The 24,187-nt window shown below is 38.0% G+C and overlaps 1 protein-coding gene across 2 annotated transcripts in view; it reads right to left on the bottom strand.

Moving 5' to 3' along the window:
- Nucleotides 1-24,187, bottom strand: part of DGKH (diacylglycerol kinase eta) — a gene marked incomplete at its 5' end in the record, with an annotated part of 165,947 nt that overhangs the window by 29,341 nt on the left and 112,419 nt on the right. For both annotated transcript variants that reach the window (XM_082013185.1, XM_082013186.1), the window contains 11 exons: nucleotides 2,393-2,521; nucleotides 2,979-3,255; nucleotides 5,709-5,808; nucleotides 7,167-7,252; nucleotides 9,712-9,796; nucleotides 11,398-11,537; nucleotides 11,846-11,954; nucleotides 14,376-14,538; nucleotides 16,236-16,338; nucleotides 17,560-17,685; nucleotides 18,822-18,928. In XM_082013185.1, the coding sequence (XP_081869311.1) occupies nucleotides 2,393-2,521; nucleotides 2,979-3,255; nucleotides 5,709-5,808; nucleotides 7,167-7,252; nucleotides 9,712-9,796; nucleotides 11,398-11,537; nucleotides 11,846-11,954; nucleotides 14,376-14,538; nucleotides 16,236-16,338; nucleotides 17,560-17,685; nucleotides 18,822-18,928 (1,425 nt within the window). The remainder of the gene's footprint in view (nucleotides 1-2,392; nucleotides 2,522-2,978; nucleotides 3,256-5,708; nucleotides 5,809-7,166; nucleotides 7,253-9,711; nucleotides 9,797-11,397; nucleotides 11,538-11,845; nucleotides 11,955-14,375; nucleotides 14,539-16,235; nucleotides 16,339-17,559; nucleotides 17,686-18,821; nucleotides 18,929-24,187) is intronic.

Below are 24,187 nucleotides of genomic sequence, written 5' to 3'. Positions count from 1 at the left end.
TCTTCTGGAGCAACCGCTATGCGTATTGAAGCCCTGCTTCCCGCAAAGTGGCTGGACATCACCTGCTGATGGGAAGTAGAAAATAAATCTTTTGTTTTCCTTTCCTTCTGTGCATGGCTTTTGCTTTATTAAACTGCCTTTACCTTGACCCACTAGGGTTTTTCCATCTCATTTTCTCCCCTCACTGTCCTGCTGAGGAGGGGAGTGATAGAGCGGCTTGGTGGGCACCTGGCATCCAGCCAAGGTCAAACCCACCACAATAATATAACCGGGTTCTCTCTGTGCATTTTAAAACCCAGCATGGGCTACCCACACATAAACACCATCTTCCTTTTTTTGGAGAGTAACCTGCAGAGCCTTACAGTGAGGACAGAATGAGGCTCCTACAGGAAAGCAGAAGAAGAAGACAGCAGCAGCTGATGAGGTCTACCCCACCAAGGACAGAGCAGGTAGGGGACTCTACACCCTGGAAAGCAAGAGTAGCTTGGTATAGTGGCTTGCTATATGGCTTGCTCTTCAGCAAACACGTGCAAGGAACTAGCTGGACTAACGACCTGTATTTAGGACAACACCACAAGAAATTTTTCAGGGGAAAGAGCTCTAGCATATTGAAGACTTTGGTTCAAATGTCCGTTCTGGATTAGACAAATAGAGGGGGTGACATTAGTACTGCCACTTAGAATCACAGAATCATAGAATTTTTGGGTTGGAAGGGACCTTTAAAGGTCATCTAGTCCAACCCCCCTGTGCAAGGAGCAGGGACATCTTCAACTAGATCAGGTTGCTCAGAGCCCTGTCCAACCTCACCTTGAATGTTGCCAGGGATCTACGGGGCATCTACCACTTCTCTGGGAAACCTGTTTCAGTGGTTCACCACCCTCACTGGGAAAAACGTCTTCCTTAGACCTAGTCTAAATCTACCCTCTTTTAGTTTAAAACCATTACCCCTTGTCCTATCACAACAGGCCCTGATAAAAAGTCTGTCCCCAGCTTCCTTATAAGCCACCTTGAAGTACTGAAAGCCTACACTAAGGTGTCCTCGGAGTCTTCTCTTCTCCAGGCTGAACAACCCCAACTCTCTCAGCCTGTCCTCACAGGAGAGGTGTTCCATCCCTCCGATCATTTTGGTGGCCCTCCTCTGCACCTGCTGCAACAGGTCCATGTCTGTCCTGTGCTGAGGGCTCCAGAGCTGGACACAGGACTCCAGGTGGGGTCTCACCAGACCGGAGTAGAGGAGCTGAGTCACCTCCCTTGACCTGCTGGCCATGCTTCATTGGATGCAGCCAAGGATAGAGTTGGCCTTCTGAGTTATGAGCACACATTGCCAGCTCAAGTCCAGCTTTTCATCCACCAGTATCCCCAAGTCCTTTTCGGCAGGGCTGCTCTCAATCCCTTCATTCCCCAGCCTGTTTTGATACCAGGGGTTGCCGTGACCCAGGGGCAGGAACCTGCACTTGGCCTTGGTGAACCTCATGAGGTTCACATGGGCCCATTCCTCGAGCTTGTCCAGGTCCCTCTGGATGGCATTCCATCCCTCAGGCATTGTCAACCACACCACTCAGTTTGGTGTCATCTGCAAACTTGCTGAGGGTGCACTTGATCCCACTGTCTATGTCATTGATGAAGATATTAAAGAGCACTGGTCCCAGTACGGATCCCTGAGGGACACCTCTCGACACCGATCTCCATCTGGACACTGAGCCATTGGCCACTACCAACCAACTGGATGCAACCATCCAACTAATTCCTCATCCCCTCAACAGTTCACACACCAAATCCACCTCTCTCCAATTTAGAGAGAAGGATGTTGTGGGAGACTCCTCAGGAGACCTCCATGCTCCAGTTTCTATTGTATTCTTTCCTGCTTTACGCTGCTCCACTTCATATAGAAGACTTAAATATTCATTTTCTCCATTCCAATAACTGTCTCAAGGTAAGTTCCCAGCTGAGACATCACGGTTTTGTTGTCAATACAATGAACAAATATGTCTGTTTCACAGAATTTGAAACCCCTTCAACAGAAGTGACTGACAGAACTTCCTATAATATGGCCTAAAATGACTACAACTGAGACATGCTATTGCCACCATTACCGAGGCTCTAGTCTCTGCTCAGGTTCACGTAGAAAGGCAAATGTAAACGCTAGATTAAATGCAGGCACTTCTCTCCCCAAGAAATACCTTCTCAGCTTTGTGAATCTATTCCAAAAGACTGTTCATCTCATCTCTTGCATTTTCCCCTAACTTTTATTTATCCAAATCTATTAAAAATTGTGACTAGTTTCCAGTGAAACAACATGCTAGTGTTTTTTATTACGCAGTCAACTATACTCTGTAATACAACTATAAGAAGACAGCATAATTTTAAATTATTTTATTCCTAATGTACTCACTTGATGGAGACTCAAGTTCCTTTGTATCTTCTTCTTTTTCCTCTTCTTTGGATTCATCCAATTCTTTGCTATATTCTAGTGGCGACTGGTTCACTTGTTCTTCACTATGAGCATTCTGCTCATCCACAACTGCTTATTAAAAAAAAAAAGACAGAAAGTTTCAAGATCTTTAAATAAAATCTGCAAAACTGGAAAATTACCTTCTTTTTTTCTGTAGCTTTAACTTTCAGTTGAAAAATATTAACAAAAGATTTCTACTGCCAATTCAGTGAAAGAGTCTAGCTATCCTTTGCCCATTGATAGAGATCTACTGCCAGAAATTTTCATTTTGTGAAGAATAGTTACAAAAGAAACACACTTGTATATGTGCACACACGTGTATACATAGGTATTCATCTATGCAGATAGTCATCAACATACAAACAAGATGCATTTCTTTTCCTTGCAGCTTGTAATAAGCACATAATTTTACCTATGTAAGAATGTAGAAATCAAGCTTTAATAATTAAAATTTATGCTAGTTTGAAAAAAAACCCCACAACATCATTATTCTATCAGTAAGGATCAGAATGTTGCTGATGTGCACCTTTTTCTGCTTGTTCAATGATCTGCCTCACAGCCTTCTTCAAGCTGTTTGCCCGGAGCATTAACTGTTCCCTCGGTTTGAATAGTTTCTGGGTGGAAGACTTTGAGACACACTCTGCTAATTGCTCTTTACTTTCAGACAAGGATTCTTCACTTGAAAACTCCTCTGCCTCTTCTTCCACAATGGGGGGAGCGATGCCTGGGAGAATGGGAGCAGCCTGGGCTTCTATGTGAAGAGCCTGGAGCAATAGGTCTAGCTTCTCATTTAACTCGGTGCACTAAGATGAAGAGGAAAAGAATACATACACACAAAAAAAACCAGTGAACCTATGAACATTTTCAGGAAGTTAAGCACCAAGATTATAGGGAGGGAGCTAAATTATCCATGCGGTGGTATTTAAAATGGTTTATGTCTAAGTGTCTATGTCATTGTCTACGTGAAATACAAACCCAGGTTCAGTATTCCATCATATCAGATTATGAGTAGGTCTGCATGGGTTTTTTGCAGACTCTGTGACACCCACGCAGATTAGATAAACTAAAACAAAGAAACCCTACACTCAGACTAAAATAACACACTGTGCTAAACTCAGCCTGCCACATAACTAGGGTACATATCAGATCTTATTCTTCTTCAGATGTCCTGCAGCACAGAGAGAACCAGCACAGATTTACCCATGCTATGCATTATAACAAATTATGGGTGTTCACTACCCCAATTTGGGGAGAGAACCTATGGGGACATGCCTAGCTGTTAGACTGAAAACACGTGGTGGTTGGGGGAGGCATTTTGCAACACGGCTGTACATTTAAGGAAGTGAGTTGTCACAGAGCAAAGAGGCTCAAGCCAGAACCAACTCAAGCAGTTGCTCTCTAGGTACACTGGAAAAGAGGTGATTTTCTATGCTTAAGTGAAAGGAAATCAACACTGTTCAGCCCTGGAACAGTAAAAAAGAAAACTCATTTTCTAAAATATACACTCAATAAAAACGTCAAGTAGGGACTGTCATTTAGCAAGTAAACTTCCTGACTCTGGGCTTGTTAGTGATTTTGTTTTCTTCTTTTTAGCTCATGTAAATTTTGAGCATCATACCAAATACTTCTCATTTCTTTTAAATGCTTTTTATAGAATCATCTAGGTTGGAAAAGACCTTTAAGATCACCAAGTCCAACTATTAACCTAGCACTGCCAAGTCCACCACTAAACCACGTCCCTAAGCACCACATCTACATGTCTTTTAAATACCTCCAGGGACGGTGACTCAACCACCTCCCTGGGCAGCCTGTTCCAATACTTGACAGCTCTTTTGGTGAAGAAATTTTTCCTAATATCCAACCTAAGGCTCTCCTTGCAGAACTTAAGGCCATTTCCTCTCGTCCTATCGCTGGTTACTTGGGAAGAGAGATCAACACCCACCTCACTACAACCTCCTTTCAGGAAGTTGTAGAGCGTGATTAAGGTCTCCCCTCAGCCTCCTCTTCTCCAGACTCAACCACCTCAGTTCCCTCAGCCACTCCTTGTAAGACTTGTTCTCCAGACACCTCACCAGCTTCGTTGCCCTTCTCTGGACATGCTCCAGCACCTTCTTGTAATGAGGGACCCAAAACTGAACACAGTATTCGAGGTGTGGCCTCACCAGTGCCAAATACAGGGTTACAATGACTTCCCTACTCCTGCTGGCCACACTATTTCTGATACAGGCCAGGAGGCTGTTGGCCTTCTTGGCCACCTGGGCACACTGCCGGCTCATGTTCAGCCGGCTGTCAACCAGGACCCCCAGGTCCTTTTCTGCTGGGCAGCTCTCCAGCCACTCCTCCCCAAGCCTGTAGCGTTGCATGGGGCTGTTGTGACCCAAATGCAGGACCCTGCACTTGGCCTTATTAAACCTCATACAGTTGACCTCAGCCCATCGATCCAGCCTGTCTAGATCCCTCTGCGGAGCCTTCCTCAAGCAGTTCTACACTCCCACCCAACCTGGTGTCATCTGCAAGCCTGCTGAGGGTGTGCTTGATCTCCTCGTCCAGATCATTGATAAAGATATTAAGCAGAACTGGTCCCAATACTGAGTCCTGGGGAACACCACTTGCAACCGGCTGCCAAATGGACTTAAATCCATTCACCACAGCTTTTTGGGCCCGGCCATCCAGCCAGTTTTTTACCCAGCAAACAGTACACTCGTCCAAGCCATGAGCAGCCAGCGTCTCCAGGAGAATGCTGTGGGGCAACAGTGTCAAAGGCTTTACTAAAGCCTAGGCAGACAATATCCACAGCTTCTCCCTCATCCTAAGCAGGTCACCTTATCATCAAAGGAACACACAACATGATCTCTACAAGTTACTGCTTAAACCATTATTTTTAACCCTGTAGTCTCTCTTCCCTTCATTCTTCCAGCATACTCTCTCTTCATTATCCCACTGTTTTCCTCTAGCTAACTTAATCCCTTTCAGAGAAAAGTGTAACTCCTAGTGCAGAATATTTCCATTTATCTCTATGTACATTACCACGTACTTTATCCTTTCCAAAGGAGAAAGAGTAAACAGAGTTTATAGAGTCTTAGAGTTTAAAGATATTTGGGAAATAACTGTTCTATGCAGTATGAAGAGAAGAATTTTAAAGTCACTGGTTGAAATGGAACCCAAGCTAGGCATCCTGGAGAGGTTTAAAAATTAAACACCCATGAGCTATAACAGAAAAACACAACTTTAATTGAGAAAATAGTCATTGTCTTACTTTAGTGGCCATGGCATCGGCTTCCTCTGCATTTTCCATCGGTTTTTCATAAGTCTTCCCTATTTTGGCAACGAAGTCCTTTACAGTTTCGCATAATATTCTTCAGATGAAAATATGAAATTAAATAGATATGTTTTGAATATTAAATTCTTATTGCAATTGGTTTATATGCATACTGCTATACACCATTCTTGTTGGAAACTGAGCTCTGTGATCATACTTGCAAAGCAGACGGTGCTCTTTTCCATGGCTTGCAAATTCATGTTAAGCTTTAAAACAAAAACGCTTCCTCCCTTTATATTTAAGCGTTTGCACACGTTATACCCAAGTCTCTTATTTCTAAGAACTGACTAATTTTATTCATTCCCTTGCTCGTACATCTTCCACACCAGAGTTGTTAGCAACCTTGCCTTCACTTTGTTAACTTGTCTTGCAAACTCCCATGTGGAGATGGAGCCTAGATACCATGGAGAAAATCCACTGGCTTTAATGGGGCACTTCTTAGATGAAAGCATATGGCCACACAGCTCATGCTTTTGAGCCCCAGCTGACCCTGAGGCATATCTATGCAAACTACAGTGGCTGCAATGAATTTGCACTGTGTAAATCAAAGAAAGACAGACAGCAAACCTACCAATGTTTGCTTAGTACTGTTCATTTGGTTGAAATTTATTTGACAGAAAACTAAATAGATTTAACAAGATACAGATCCAATTTAGAATGTGGAGGTATAATAAAATCCTGCAGACTAATTTTCAACATGTGCTATGCATAGTTTAAAAACAAAATTTTTATTAACTTGCTTTTAGCAGGAAAAAAAGAGACATAATGACATTCAGATCTATTTTTGAAGATACTGTCACTGGTCTTTTGTATATTGCATAATGTAAGTTTTTTCACAGAAAAGGTATACACAGAATACTTCTGTTTTCAGATGATGTCCATGATTTGCCAAGTAATTATGTCTCATTTTTAAGTGTTTCAATTTGGGCAAAAAAACCTTGTTGTCTGAGGCTGCTATTTATTGAATTGATATAGACAGAGCTATGACAAAGCTACATAGCTGAAGTTCTGTTTCACATTGATGAAGTTGTTTGTCCTCTGAATGATATGGATATTCACAGAACAAAATAAAAAAATCTAATGTGAAGCAGATAGCATACTTGCATTAGTAACAATAAATTTCATATTTAAGCTGCATACTGATTTAGACTGATATAAAATCAGTTTATATTATTATGTGATTTTTTAAAAAAAAATTGGTGTGTTTAGAAAGAAGATATCCATTACAATTGTACCATATGCCACACCCTCTCTAAAATATATATGTCAGGATATATTAAGCCAAGCCAGCTGGGCCAGCCATATGAAAGTCAAGCTTATACAGAAGGTTATTATGGTGATGATGTTACACAGGGGATTTATCCCACACATTGTACATAAAACCGATCAACTCACTTGGCAGATGATATGACAACTGAGTGCTGATCAGAATTGAGAATTTTTGCAAGATGAGCAGCAACTGAGTCCTCATAAGCAGATATCTGAAAACAGAGAGAAAAAGGACTTCAATTTCCACACATTTCAGCGGTTTAACACCAAGCAGTGAGTTAAAACATCTCCAAAAATAGCAGGATTTCCATTTCAGATATAATACAAGGACAAGCAGCTGGCAGTGCAGATGCTACCTGCGTACTCTATTTTATGTACCAGATTTTTAATGTTCAAAGTAACACTGCATCTGAGAACTTGCTCCACAGCTCTATTCCTCCTGTAGAGGAAACAGTAAGTTATTTCTAGGCTAAAAGTAGTCCATGAGACAGAAAAAAAATCTACCTTCTTTTTAGATTTATAACAACCTAAATTATTATAATCAAATATGTTTTATTTCTAAAACAAGCAGCTTTTCCCTCAAACTAAGCTGCTCAACAAAGAATAAATCAAAAGTTTGCAGTTATAATCCTGAATTTTCTTTTTACTGTCAGGTGGGCTCTTATTCCCCAAGTACCCCTACTGACAAAGGCTGCTGAACTGCTATAATGTTATCAAAACCAGTCCTTAAGGAGCAAACCATTTAGGGCTTTAGAATAGCGTTTGGGAGAATGAATGTGTGCATTGCCTGTCTTTTCTGGCACAGAAAAATTTTAAATCCTGAAATACTCAGGCAAAGATTTGGAATCGATCAGATTCACATCTTCATGTACCATATCCTGTCTTAAAATAGGCATGGATCCAGACCTCAGTTTTAAGAGAAAATTCTAACCAAATTCCAAATCTAAAGCTAAAAATAAATGCAGTTCTGAAATTTTCTGGCGCCTTCCTTTATGAAGCTCTTAAAATCTCTTTGTGTGTTTTTGCCCTTGATACTGAACAGGTAGGTATACTACTCCTTTCTTCTCCTAAAACCCAGCCTTGGTTGTAGAACTCTGACAGTAAGTCAGTTTTCATTTCAAGGAAAAAAAAGATGTAACTATCTGATCTGTTAGAATGAACTACTGTTGTTCAAACATCAGTATAAAACTTAGGGAACCAAACCAAGTGAAACATATCTCCTGAAAATGGAGGCAAGAAAAAAAAAATGTGGATATGCACTTTTTTACTTTTTGAACTGCACTTTAATACGTTACCTACTGTAAGGTTAATCATTCTTTTTCTGAAATATCGTAACTTAAACTATGTAAAAACCATTCAAATAGAGATTGAAGAGGGTACTCAAAAGAAAAAGGCTTTCTCAAGAGTAATGGCAGGTAACTATAGCCTACAGAACTGATTTTCCAAAAAATTGGTTTTGCATCAGCAATTCCTCCCATTTTCAAGGGAGGCTAAATACAATTTCAAACCCAGAACTAACTAGAACAAAACGTGTATTTTTTCCTTTATGTGATGAAGATACACTTGAAAATTTTAAGAGTCTTGCAAAATTAGAGAAGATAAAGCCTCGGTCTGACACTGGAAACAGAGCTGTGTACAAAGCAACCCCATTAAAACATCAGCCAGTGGAGCCTCAGCCTTTTTGCAGCAATCCATACATATAATCTATATCCAGCAAGCTGTCAAAGGTTATAACCTCCTTGCCAATTAACACAGCCTGAGTTATTAAATTATTCAAGAACCTGCTGATTAATTATTGCTTCTCAAGTATTTTTGAGCTAAAGTTGATATGCATTAACTTTCAAAAGGAATATATTATTTTCTCACTTTTAGTCAGACTTTTCATGCCAATTAATTTGATTAAAGCATCTCGCTCTCCCTCAGAATCGAAACCTCATCAGATAGTACAAGCTCAAATCTACTCTGAAAGATAGACTAAGCTTTTCTTTGAGGTCATTTATGATTTTGAGTTCTCTGAAACAGAGAGAAAGCTAGGTGGTATCACCCGATCTAACTGACTTTTACAAGTTGCAAAAAGACTCTTTCTTTCAGAATAAAAACGTTGTCTTCAAAATATTGAGTTTTTTCAATACTTACTCCAAACTCAAGATAGCAAATATTTTGCTTTTATATGTACATATAAATATTTTAATATATTTACATATATTATTATAGTACCGCTAGTATTATTACATAGTAACACAATGCTATATTGTTATATATAAAATAATACATAAATATATTCTTATATAAAATAATTATAGAAAGTATATAATAGTTATATTATACAAGAATAAAATACTGTATTATATTCTCACATAGAAAATAGTATCTATTATATGTAATATATAAACAAATATATAACATATATATTAACATTTTTTTCAGGAAGAAATATTTCTGATTTCTCTGCTGAAGACTCCGTACCTTCGTTCATTTTTGGCAAATAATACAGAACTGGAAACCCTAATTCCTTGAGATATATGCCATGAACGGATATTAACTCAGTTCAGTTAGCAGATCAGAAAACATCTGTTTCTAGTTTTCACACAAATCCTTCAGTTATAAATATTGTCATCCCAGAAGCTCAAAGTTAAGTATATGAAACAACAAAACAAACGTAAAAGTTCACCTGGCATTCCTCCGACTCGTCTGCAGTCACTGGAAGGATAGAAGGCTTTGCTGGTAATTTCAGTTCATATGACATTATACTCCACCTGAATGAAACATAACAGCTTTTAAGTTTCCAGACTGTTGGTTTTATCTTTTCTCCAACATATCAACAAAAAGAAAACTCATTGTCATGCCACAGAATAACTTGTTAAAAATAACCCAAACCAACAAGTAAAGCATCTTAATTTTTAATTGTATGCTAGCTGAATACGGGTGAAATAATTGAGACTAAAGGTAACAATTTGCTTTATTGCTCAAATATTTTGTTACTGATTTGTTGATGAGCCTTCTTTGTGAGCAAATTATGGGACATTCAATGCAGGCAGCAAAGATTTTCCATTGAAACACTCAGAGTATGAAAGAATTCATGCAAACCAACTGCAGAAGTCAAAGGAAAATATAGGTGTTCCTAGAGAAAAAGCTCCAGGGTGACATTAGCTTTTCATCTCAGCTACGGGAAGGAGGCACGAGAACAAAGCAAATGGTCAAGTATCTTCATTGACATATATATTTTTCTTCCCCTGGTAAAGGACAGTACTGTAGAGCATGGATAGTATGAAACTGCTAATAGCAACATCCTTCAAAGCCTGATGAAAAGAACAAGTAATCTTTGCAGATGGCCTTAGGAACAAGTCTGCTGAGATTAGAGCAAAAAATGAAACTGAGCTTTTTTTCCGTACAGAAAAAGACAAAAATTATTTAATCTATGAAGCTTTCAGAATGCCTAGGCCAACAATTACTTCTAAGGATCAGTAGATCAAGCATTTCTCTGCATACTTTGCTGCAACATGATCAAGTAGTCTGCAGAAAAGCTTAAAATAAAGGACTTGTTTCTTTATTTCATTAAAAAAAAAATCCTCTTTGATGACATTCAAGTGTTTGTAACTCGAGCAAGAACAGAAACACCCATGAGAGAGAGGAATTGAATAATACTCCTCTCAAAAACAGTGTTACACCTTCACTGGAATGACATGACCATTATCTCCTCTGACTTTTTCTAAATCAGGATTGCTCCTTTGCTTTGTGGATGAAAATCACACAAAACAAGGAGTGGGAAAACCACTTGTTTTTCACTAAGAAAATGCCTCCAACACAAATATTCGTCGTGGATCAAGCCAAAGATCCAATTAGCCCAGCATCTTCTCCACAGCTGGACTATATGAAGTCATACTATATGACTATATAGTATGAAGGGTGAAAGCACAGGCTGCAAGTTCTCCCCACATCCAGGGACAGAAAGCTCAAGTGTTTCCTGAAGATGCTACCTTTAATGGTACTGAATAGCATGCATGGAGTCCATAAAACTGCCCCAAAGGGTTTTTTGAATCTAAACAATTTCTTAATGCTTACAACTTCCTTTAAGAGGCAGTTATGCAGCTTCATCAGTTATACAATAAACTGTCTCCTTTTGTTTATCTTTGGAGAGCATGCTTCCTAGCTTCATCAACCACTCTCCCCTCTCACTTTTTCAGTTTAAAAAGAACATTGAAGAGCTGTCCCCATTGCTATCTTGATTACGATTTGCACCCTAAAAACCAAAACCACCGATCATTACGTCTTCAAGATGGGATTTAGGCCATCAGAAACCCAAACAAATACACTTTGAACCTCATGGTAAATTATGTATATGCACATTTAGGTTTACCTGTCTAACATCTTCGTGCTGGCTCGTTCTAGTTTCTCCAAAATCTGTGGAAGTTGCGTATCATCATCACAGGATCCTCCCCAACCGAGGACACGAGCAAGGTCATTTCCAGTACCAAGGGGTAACACTCCTAACTGACACTGAAACACAAATCAGGAGCAAATAAATCTACTATTGAAAACTAGAAAGAAAAAGCACAGGATATTACAAATGCTTATTATTTCAAGCAATAAATGTTCATTATAGAGCTGATGTCTAAAGCTTGTAAATCAAATTGTGTTATCCCGATACAACTTGTCCTGTTTATGACAGTGAAAATTTTCATTTAAGAGTAACTATTGAGTTTGGCCCATATCCACATATATGACAAAGAACCAAGTCAATAAAAGTAAGGGTACAAAATTAAGTTTAGTAAGTATAGTCAAGGAAAGTAAATGTACACACTCGCCTGTTTGTGCAAGCTGAGCTTATCAATCTCTGACAAGACCCAACCCACGCTTCCATCGCCACCACAGACAAGAATCCTGAAGTTGTCAAACTTCTGAAATAACCGCAAACTGCAGAGAAAACGCAGCCTGTTAGAGCCAGTTACATCCATTAGGAAGAGACCAGTTATATTCATTAGCAATAATTTCATGGAAATACGGTGCCCACCACCTCTATGGTGGTTCCTTTATTGTTCTGGGGTATGTGGATACAATCAACTACTTAATAAACCTATCTGCATCCCATCTATTGCTGTATATTCCACTTATACTGACATTTCTGATAAATAACATGCCAAGTTTTACTTTAAAAAATGCCCTTGATATTGTTTTCAGGATTTTATTAGTATTTTATTAATTTTATCAATATTTTAAAAAAATTCTAAGCTATGAAATTGCAACCTGTCTATGCTTCCCACTTCAGCCAGAAACACAAGTCATGGGGAGTTTTTCGTAAGAAGAGGTTAAGACAGGACAACAGGATGTGCTCCACAATACGGGTGGGCTTTTGCCAACGCGTGACTAACCAAATACAAGGACAGTTGGAGGCAATTATTACACAAAAGGTGATCACAACAATGTAAGACAAATAATACTAATATTTCATATTAAATCCTTAAAGCCATATCCTGCTTTCATTTCCTCTGGCTCTTCCTTCTGTTCTCTGACTTTTAACAGCTACAGGATACAACACTTAGGCAGAACAGAAATGGAGGACAAGAGAGACAGAACAAGCAGAGAGGTGAGACACAGAGGAAAGGGGAATGAGGTGTGAAGAAACAGCCAAGAGGTAAAAACAACTGGGATTTAAACTTGAAAAACCAAAAAGAATTGGAAAGTATAAAATCTTAAAATAATAAAGATGTTTAGTTTTAACGCATGTTATTTTCCAGAATATGTATAATCTCAGAACTATTTCTAAAAAGCAACATATTAAGATCACAAATTTTTGAAGCGTTTATATTTTTTCCTCAAGAAAGTAATGTCACTTGCATATGATAGGCAGATGCCTACTCAGAACAAAAGATGCAGATATTTAAGGAAAAACTGTTGAAACCAGAACAATTTCTCCTACTTTGAGAAAAGGGAGAAAACCCCTAGAAATAAACTGTCTCAAAGAACGCAACTCTGCTTTTTAGATCAACCAGAAAAAAGAAAACATCAGCACTACCTGATGCAATAACTGCTAAGGACCACTGTTTGGGAAAAATACTTAAAAGCAACCAACCTGACCTACGATTACTGTGCAAAGCCAAAGTGAGCCTCCCAAACCATCCAGCTGGTAGGTACAACTATATAAAGCAAGAGAACTTGGAAACAGACAGACATATTTTTAACTGTTCTCTCTCAAAAATTGTCTCTCCAATTAAGATGAACCTTCTTTACTTTTATCTGACATTATAATTACATGCACAGAACATTAGCCCAAAGGCACTTAGCTTAAATTCAGATTTAAATCAGGGTTATAATGAAAAGAGTATTACAACTCAAAGAGTTAATATAACATGTCCGTAACACAGTACTAATTCTAAAAATCCACATCTGTATTCCATTATATTTGTATTATTTGCCTACTGTTTGAACTGAATTTTTGTGCATTTGTTTCATCTACATTTTTATCAAGCAAGCATAATTCTGCATCTGTAGGAGTACAAAAATTAGTGTTTCTAGTTGCTGTAACTGATATTAGCAGGCTATTTAAACACAGTGCTACATCTGAGTGGAATTAAACTACACAACAGAAAAATGTGCATGAATTTAATCTTTATGAATGTGCAAAGATGCTTGGGTTATGGCCACTGCTATGCAAACTTCATCCTTATCTCCTCAACAATCAGCCCTTAGATTTTGTAGAATGCCTGATGGTTTTAATTGTGTTCTTGCTCCAAATTTTGTGGGATGCTCATTTTCTTGACCATTTGCATATGTCGCCTAAAACCGTATTTTGAATGTAGTTTTCCAATGACAAAAGTTTTAGTGTACTCATCCATCACCCGCTGCAGACTCCCCCATTGACATTTGTGTTCAGAATTCAAAAAGATACAGAGTACATTTAGACAATAGTTTTATTCCATAGCTATTCACAACGAAGTCACAGGAATATCTGAATTACGCACATGAAATGGAAGAAAAGCACCCAGGCAACTGTGCATAAAGGCCCTGATTCAGGAAAGCATGTACCCATGTTCAACAGTTTTGAACCTTACCGGTTAACAGAAGTCAAAGCTAGCCAAAAAGACATAAAAAACTTGTGCTGATGGGTTTGGGGTTTGAATTTTCAAGTTAATTTCTCTAAAAAGAAAATATTATCCTACAATCCCTTCACCCACCAGAATTCACCCTGAAATTCTGTTAAATTTTAATTAAAATCTCCTAGATTTTAATTAGAAAGTCACAGTGATAGAATTACAGCAACGAGGGGACAACACAACACTATGCTTTGCACTAAATTCCCTTGCAGAAAGGATTGCTCAAGATTTCCAATGTCATTACCCTAAGTGAGGTCCTCCATTCATTAAATCGAACACCTGAGCTGGATTTAACGACTGTTTGAATCGACGAAGAAACTTTACTCCCTGATTGTCTCCACTCTTTGAGTTAACAAAAACTAAAAGAGGACTGGCACAGGATGGCGGGCATGTGGCTTTCCAGAAACCTGTGAACATAGTTAGAAAGAATGAAATAAATAAGGCTTTCTAACATGAACAACACAAAAAGAAATCATGGGAAAGAGGAAGAAAGAAATGAAGGACAAAAGGAGTACATTTTATCATGCATTAATGTAAACGCTGAACTGAATATTAGCCCTGCAAGGAAAACGTAATTGCTTAAGATATACCAGTTCATTTTTTTTCTTTCCAGTATTTTCAGTGCCTAGATTTAGTAAAATCCTGAAGACAATAGCTTTATTGCTTTTCCACAGTGAAAATGTTTATTAACCTTTTAGAATACTCAAATCTCATCCTCACAGACTATCACATAATTAAATACATATTTCAGTTACAAGTCTTTGTTTTTTTAATCTGATTTTTCTTGAACTGGATCATCTACGCCTGTATGAGCTTTTAAGACTACTCAGATTTTAAAAGTTACTGTACTCAGTTGTTCCCAGATAGAAGTTCTCATGTGAATTTTCATCTCAGACTGAAGTTATACTATTAATTAATTATAACAGAACCACTGAACAACGGACCTTCAGCTGTGTTCCAAAGCTTCTTAAAGTCAACGCAGGTATTAACTAATTACAGCAGGCATTCTATAAGGCCCTTATTAAGCAGTACTAATGGACACTGTTGTCACTAACATGGCCACTCCATGGAATTAGTGGTTTGTCAGCAACACTTCAAAATCAGTCATCGCAGGTATACGTTTTGACATTTGTTTCAGGCAATAGTAAAATTACTAGGTTGTTTTCAGTTGCCTAAAAAAATTACTAAAGCTACAGGTAAAAAAAAAAGTCATTAAAGGATGCTAATTTAATTCCACATTAACATAATGTATAATTTAAAATAAGGTTTGATTAATTTATTTAAATGCCAAGAAAAATAATTTCACACATGGAACAATCTTCCTAGCATGAATAATAAATAGCAGCATGACGCTCTGGTCTGAGACACCACACAGCAAGTAAACAGAAAAGAGTTAATATATACAGCATAAACAATCACTTTTACTAACGTTATACAACAAAATTCATTAAATTGTGTTGAAGTTGTTGGTCAACATTTGCCATCAACATAAATTGTAAAATTAAAGCAGTTAGATTTCAGAATACTCCTTATTAAATCCACTCCCTACCTGTAATGCAGTCTCCCACTGCTCACACATCTCTAACCTGAGACGCCAAAAACACCTCTGAGTTTTGAACATTTGCTAGGTTTTTAATCAGTGTGTTGCAGGATTCTTACACTGCTTACATTTAAAAGAAATTTAGAGAGGCTGTGGAAGAAATGCCTCTCTTTAGCCTAGTAAAGTAGCTGTTGGATCTGAGCTGTTCAGCTAGCTTACTTCTGCATAAAGCAAAGTTATCTAGAATTTGAGAATATATAGAATGAGTGATGCACGCCAGGCAGGCATCAGCCCACTTCATCTGAGGACTCTGGTCATTCATTTGAGAAGTTTCCAAGGATCATAAATAAAATGGGAGAAAATTTCTAGTGGGGGAACTTTCAAAAATATTTTTTAAATCATATCAGTTAAATAATCCTCTAAAAAGCTACATGGAAAATTATAGTATTTTCTAAATTTGAAGACTGCATTCCTGTGTTCAGCAGCAGAATTTTAGCCTAAAACAGATCTCACTAAGCACTGTAAGTCCAGAGCTACCACTGAACACACTAGAGTACTACGTACCATCAGAGTCTATACTGTTTAGTGCTGTTGGAGGTATGATCGATACCTTACATTGGCCAAGTGGACATTTACGAGGATACAGATCTTTACAGGCAGTGTGAACCTACAAAAGAAACAAAAAATTATTTCCCTACAGTGGAACTTTGGGGTGAAAATATAGCTGATAGAGTATCTGTGTAACAAAAATATACTAATATATTTAGATATATAATAAATGGACTAATACATAACATTTAGGTGTAGAGGGAGGAGGAGCGAGACTGGAAAAAAAAACCAAACATGAGTGTTCAATCACAAGGGCTTGTTAGCCATTCCGTAAAACAAAGTTTGGAGTACTTCATCTTCAGCTACGCCTATAGCAGACATGAATTGTCCTTTCAAGGGAATCGCTCACCTCCATCCATGAGCAAGGGAGGACCAAGCTCCCAGCAGCCAGCGTCTGTGCTGGGGGCAGCGGGCACACTGTGCACGTGCAAGGCAAGACCTCTCTGCATGCCTGGTCCACCTGGACGTTCTGGAAGGTGTATCTGCACTAAAGCCAGCACACCTATCAAGCCAGAGCAACTCGCCAAAGGTGGGTCCCGTAAACTATGTGTTGTAGAGGCCTCTTCTGCAGTTATCAGAAAGACAGGCAGACGCAGAGGGTGCTACACTTCACCTAAATTTCAAATCGCCTCTGGAGATGTCGATCATTTCCCACAGAGCCTCAGACATCTATATGCCAAAAGCCTCAATAACAAAAAAACTACTGACTTTCCACTTCTATAGCCTAGCGTATGAAACCCATCTTTTTAGACAAGTTTAAAAAATTAAGAGAAAACGGTGTTTCGGGGAAACACAATAACATGTTATAGAATTTCAATCAGCAGCCTACAGAGTGTGCTGAAGAAGAGAACCTTAGGATTTTGCAGTAATAAAAATATTACTACCATAATGTTAATACATAGTAACAAATATTATTAATAATAATATTACTAAATATTACTAAAATATTATTACAGCAATATCTATGATAAAAGACACCAGAAAGTAACCTGATTCTCAGGCATACAGAACAGGCATCTGAACCTTCAGTTCAAAGGCAGAGAAAACACATTGGATGACACCTTTTAAAGAAAAGCTGCATCTGTGGGCGTATTAAAAATTAACTGAAGTAAGTATGACAGTCCTGAGAAATTATGAACGTTAGAGAGACCTGAGATTGCAAAAGCTGCCTGCTCCTACGTAATCCAAAAGCACAGTTATGAAACGACAAAATAAAAATAATGGTGAGCAATAAAGCTGGCAAAATCCTAGACGCTTGGACGTGGTTCGCTGCACCTACCATAGCTTTACACCAAAGGCACTTCCAATCTTGCAGGCGTAAAACACTGCCACAAGTCTTGTCGCAGACTGCACATTTGGCACTGACGGGCAGATTACCCTCTAACCACTGGTGAGGCATAGCTATCTGTGAAGAAGTAGTCATAGAAGTTAAATACTCAGAAATAGAAATTAGAGGCTTTTGTCTCTCAAATATAGGTGGATTTAAACTATTTCCCATAGCTCTACCCTTTCATCAAAGAAGCAGGTGTGGCTGACCAGCATAAGCGACACTGATGCTCACAAGGCAACAGCTATGAAGGTGGACTACGGTGATATTTCACATGCTAGGCAGAAAATATGACAACTGAAGAACACACCTCATTCAACTACTCATGGTACTATGGTAGCAACTAACCACAAAACAACAGGGCAGTTAAATCTAGAGACTCCATAATGCAAATAAGTACCAATTCACTTAATGTTGACTACATGACACAAACCAATTAAAATAACTAAAATTCAAAATAGGCAGGATGGCAGAATATCCCCGTGGCTTTATGTACCCCCTCGGTCACCATGACTAGTAAGTCACAGCTCTATAAAGCAGTTCCTAAATGAAGTGCAAAGCCTTTACCCAAGTGCATTCTTTGTCCCAGTAATACCATGGGCAACTCATGACACTAATGTGTATGATGTGTACTTAGTACTAACCTTCTAGGAAGAAATTTCATGCCAGTGGCACATACATAGTTGTGTTTGTAAAAATACATTGTAAAAATAATCCATCTATCACGATAAACCTCTGAAAAGCTTTTGTCATTTCTCCTGTTAATTTTAAAATTTCTGCTTTCATCAGTACAAAAAACCCACACACATCAGTGAATGCCAAGCAGGCCTCCTGGGGAACAGCTGTCGGTAAGGAGGATGCAAAAATCAATTACCAAAACAGCATGGGAGCAGCATAAAATACCACCTTTGCTTAAGAGCAGTAGGACCTTACAGGACCAATTCTCCAGCTTCAGAGTTTCCCTGCATGTGGCCTTTAAAATTTGGTAACAGAGCTGCAATCTAGTGTCCACAGATACTAAAATTGTCATGTGAGATAGGAATATAACTTTTATTCTAAATACCACGTTAATCTTTGAAAAGTGTTCAGGAATATAGCCACCTACCATTAACTTCAATGGGTCACATGGCAATATATCTACGCTTAGCCTTCTTTTTTCCCCAAAAAAGAAGAAACAGCTTTGGAAAATACTCTTAAATTTGAATAGTACTTACACCATCTTCATCTTCAATGATGTCTTTTCCAATTGAGGCTAATGTAGTCCATTTGCAGTTATTTGTTGCTCGGACAGCACATCTTTTATGTGCTTTAAATTTACACACTGGAAGGCACACATAAACATGTATACTATGTTACTTGTTGTATTCAGGTAATACAATAATGCAATATACAGTATCTTTTAAAAAATTAAACACAGATATTCCATAAAGCAGCCAAGTACCTGCCACTTAGAGTTGAAGACATGACACAACCCAATTAAAGAAAATTCCGTTCATAATCACTCCAGCTTTAAGTCTCTAAACTGGGGTTTAACTGCTTAGCTGTGGCCCATGTTAAATGTGCCCTCAAATTCACATCGGTCCCCATTTTTGCAGGTGCAATGCAAGGTACTAAGTTACAACTATATCTTTAACTGTGGTTTTTGCCTTTTCTATTCCTCCAATGACACAACTCAGGTACCTGATTTAAATTTACAGGAGGTGATGGGAGAGTGTTTCACAGAAGTATTTTGCTTCAGGAGCTCTGTTTCTTTCCTTAAAGGATCCCTTTTGGGCACCATACTTATGCTTGTTTTCCCACAAGCTGAGAAAGTGAAGGGTTAGGTGGTGATATATTGATACAGGATATTGGTGATTACCGTATTTTCCAAGACGTTACACTAAGCGAGGAAGAGCCTGACTTCTTACTGGATTATTTATTAAAAGTCTACTAACTGGAATACTCAGCACAAGTGTGTAGTACAGGCAGACATTTTCACAATCTAATAATTATTTGTATTTTGTTCAACTGAATTAATATGACTAGTTAATGATATCATATTAGACCAAACAGACTGATGCACCCAACTGTGGGCATTTCTGTTACTGGAAGTGCATTACATCATTCTATTTAGAGTGCATTATATAAATTATTTTGGCAAATATCATTAAAGGTTTATGAGAACTAGCCAGCAGACCAGAAGTAGTAGTCTCTTTTCAAACAAATATTTGACAGGAAACTATCAAAAGCTTTGGCCCGTCACTTGTCCACCATTAAAAACATTAAGCCATGGTACAAAAGGTCTTGTGATTCATAAACTTCTCATTTTAATTCCGCTGATCCATTGCCAGATCAATTTAAAAAGTGAATTGAGACTATGTAAGCAACATCTGAGTTTGAAACCAATCATCCCTGTTCTGGGAGATGTGTGAAAGTATGTGCTTAGCTCAAAGAAAGAGAAGGAAACAGAAAAGTTAGTTTTGTTGCTTTTACAGTAATTTCCCTCATTATTTCAAAAAGTAGCATTCATAGACCCAAAGTCTGCAAATATCCCATATTATTCAACTAACAGGGTAGGCTCGCATTTTCAAAACAGCTCGGCATCACACTGTGTGTGTTTGCCAACCTAAGCCAGTTCCAAGCATCTAAGAAGTCAGCTCTCACAGAAGCACAGAAATAAAAGCTGCATTTTCAAGTGATGGGCCTTGAGAAGTCTTGCCAGTTGAATGTTTTTGAGACGATATGCCACTGAATTCAGCTTCCTACTCATAAATGATATGCATTTGTCTTGTCACACAGATCAAAATACATCAAAATACAAAACAGGGATGAGGGGCAGCAGGAAATCCCAAATGACTACAGCATAGCAAAGTAAAGGAATTTTCGAACCCTACTGAGCTACAGTTCAACTAGATCTCAGGACTCTGTGTTTAACTTCTGCTTTCTCAACAAGGCAAAGACAAATTCAAACCCAGGATTTAAAGAGTTGCAGCAAGCCATGCCATGGCAAGTGACAGCTAATGTTTGCTTTGTGGGCACAGTATACAACTGAATCTTAGATGAGACCTTCTGTAGGTCACCCCCCCTGCAACCCCAATATCATCAAACAACTGTTCATGTTCCTCTGGGCATTAAACATTATCAAAAACAATGACCTTAAGACACAGATGTAACTTTTAAGCAAAATACATAGCAGTAGAGAAGAGATGGGTAAAGAAAGGAAAATTTTAAATCAAATCTCAACCTTAGTTACTGCTACCTCTGAATTTCTTTTGTTTCAGATGACACATTCATGAATCAGTCTGATATCTGAAATTGTTTGGAAACATGCAGACATATTGCTAGACATCAATGGGCACTACTTTGCCAATGAAAGTTAAAAGATGAGAAAAGGAAAAATTTAGCCAAACTAAATCTAGAATATTCTTAGAATGTCACTTCAAATTTTAATTTCCTGTGTAAATGTTTCTAGCTGGAATATGAAGCAGGTCTCTCAGAAAGCCAACCAAGAGAACAATCTAATGAGCAAACAGTTGTCAAAGTTGTACCAACATTTGCTGTCCAACACAGTGATTAAATCTACAGCGACTATTATCTATAATGAAGAAAAGTCAACATTACTAAACATTATCATAGGATCTCTTGCACTGAAAATATACATCTTTGTTATAGTACTTCTGAATAGAAGGCCTTTCCTTCTATTCACCCATTAATTCATCCAACTACTTTGGCAGGCAATGTTTTTTTTTCCCAAACTTACCACCTACCACCTATTTTATGATAAGTTTTCTCTTCTGTGTTCTTCAAAGAAGAACTGGCTCAGGCTGTTCTTTTCCAACTTTAAAGGTCAAAGCCAAAGTTATGAAACTGATCTGAAAATCCTTGAGCTCGTATCTATAGTTTAAGTTGTCAAAATGGAAGGATTTCTCTTGGTGTATTCCAAGAAACCTGCTCAATCACATGATGGATGGAAAGCCACAGTGAAAATGGAGTGATTCACATGAAAACAGCAACGTAACTTCACTCCATTTTGAAGCCTATGCCTATGTTTTAAAGGATAAAATCCAGCCGTGTCTTGGTAGTTTTTACTATTTTCATCCAACTAAACTAAGTTAATTTAATATTACAGAGCACTAAAAGAATACTCATATTACAAAGTCAAGTACTACAGTTAGGTTACTCATGCAACTTTAATATAGCTTCCGTAAGCAGATGTAAAGTCTTCAGTTATATGATCATACATTTTTTGGGAATGGGACCCTCATTCACTGCATGGAAGGGATGGTTCTTGATAAGCACATAGCTGTGCCATGCTCTGGTTCATAATAATTTTCAACAAGTATTTGCCTTATTTACAAATATCTAATGAAATACTGCTTTTTAGACAGAAATATTAATTTCTTCCCAGCCTTTTAAAATTAGTAGTAGTAGTAGTTTTTGAATACTTAAAAATGTACCTTTGTTTTCACAATGTACTGCCAAAATACGGGTTTGATTTTATACCCATTCTAAGAAAGGGGTAAGTGAAGCACAGAGACATTAAGGCCAACACCGTCCAATAAATTTGTCTGTCAAAAAGACAATGAAGATCATTCTTTTTCAATACTGTATATCTTCAAAGTATCAGTGACTTCAAAACACAGCTTCAATTGATTTTTTCAGTTACATAGAACTCACCATTTCTGCGATATAGGTCCCAGATTATAAACAACACACAACTATTGATTTTATCAAAAATCTCATTTAAGTGATTTCTTCAGGATTACAGAGGGGTACAGTATGATACGAAGCCATGGAACACAGAGTTTTCTCTTAACTATGAATACCCCTCCTCTTCTTGACCACTTCATTCAGTATTCACTCTCCAGCCTGTGCAAAAAATGTGGCAAAAATCATGGAGACTACTACCCAGCTAGTGAATGTATGTGCACTGGGTAAGAAGAACAGGGTTTTGTGGGCAAAAAACCCCAATCATAATGAAAAAAAGACCAAGTGCACAAAGTGCATATGTAGAGGCAATTTAATCCCAGTATTTTCTTATTGCTTGAATTCACAATCCTATAGTGTTCTTTCAATATTGTTTGTTTGGGCACTCCATCACAGGAAAAAGCATCTCATCTAAGCTGCAATCTCCAGTTTATTAGGTATATTTGATATTTAACAATTTATATTTGTCATGATTATGATAACACTACATAGAGAAATACATCTTTGAGAATAATTATAAAGGCAGCGTTCCAGTGGCAACGACTTGGATAGAAATGCAGTATTAATACACAGTAATTGAGGCTTTTGAAGAGTTTCTGTAGATAATGACCTACAGTTCTTCAGCTTTCTTTGCCTAAACATTTCATGTATATTTATGTTTATCTGGCAACCTCTTAGACTTAGACTCATGAGCATACAACAAGCTAAACTCTGAATTAGAGAAACATTTGAGGAGCATCAAGAACAAAAGCCTTACTTGATTCAGCTGGTTTGGAACAATTTCCAACACAAGGCAAAAAAATATAACTTCTCTGCCCTAGTAAAGGCTGTGGCTGAAGGCAGGGGAGATAAGTCCTTTAGAACTAGCTAGAGGAAAATTTTAATTTCTCAACAGCACATAGACAACATTTGAAAAGTAGATTATCTTTGGAGAAGATAAAAAAGAAGGAACTAGTGGGAAGAATAGCACTGCATCTCAAAGGAGCATACAATTAAATTTTTTAGAAGTCAATTGTTTTTTGAGATGCAGGAAGACTAAGCTTGGTTTGGTATGAATTTACATCTTCAGTTTTATATACGTATTGATTCTCTGACTTCAGACGCAAGTTCACACTACAGTCTTTTCCCTAGGGAAGGCATTAACATACCCTTATGTATGTTAATGCCTATTCCTACACTGCTTTCCACAAAACTTACAGCAAGGTGGCCTGCAATGAATTTGGTCAACCTTTGGCAAAGGCTACTGGGAGGCCCTAAAAAAGAAGGTACCCACTTTATCTCCAAAAGAAATGAGGCTTGTTTTGTGGTCAGGCTAAAAAAAAAAAAAAAAAAATAGTTGTATAGCGCTGCTGGAGATGAGCAGGTCTAAGAGAATACAACATTACTGGACTGATCTTCTAAAGTATCATAAGCTGCAAAATATCAGCAGTGGGATTTATTTTTACCTACAGTTAACAGTCAAGAATCAGACCATCAAGAGTACAAAGACTCTAGGCTACTTTCAAGATAACCTGGTGTGCCAGTAACCCAAACCACTGACAGGAGGAAGAGCTCCAATAACTCCTGAGAAGAAGCCTCTCATGCTTCTCAATTCAGGAGCTAATGGAGTAGCCTGGGCTCAATGACCACACAAATAATTGAATTTAGTATAGATATAAATGGATTCCTAGCGTAAAGCACTACTGGAGGTTTTTAGATGCCAGGCATGAATATTTAAACAGGTATTTTTAAAGATGTAATGAGAAAAACTAGCACAGAACACATCTGGGTTCTTAAGAACAAAGAAAAAACAACAGATTTGTCCTTAAGAACAAATCTTAAGACTCCATACTTCCTATATCGTCTCCTGAAACAGTGTCTATTGCTAACATGGGGTAAGTCAAAAAAATAGATG

This window comes from Phaethon aethereus, assembly GCF_964289735.1.
Source record: "Phaethon aethereus genome assembly, chromosome: 1".
NCBI lineage: Eukaryota > Metazoa > Chordata > Aves > Phaethontiformes > Phaethontidae > Phaethon > Phaethon aethereus.
This window is presented reverse-complemented; position numbering and strand designations above follow the sequence as displayed.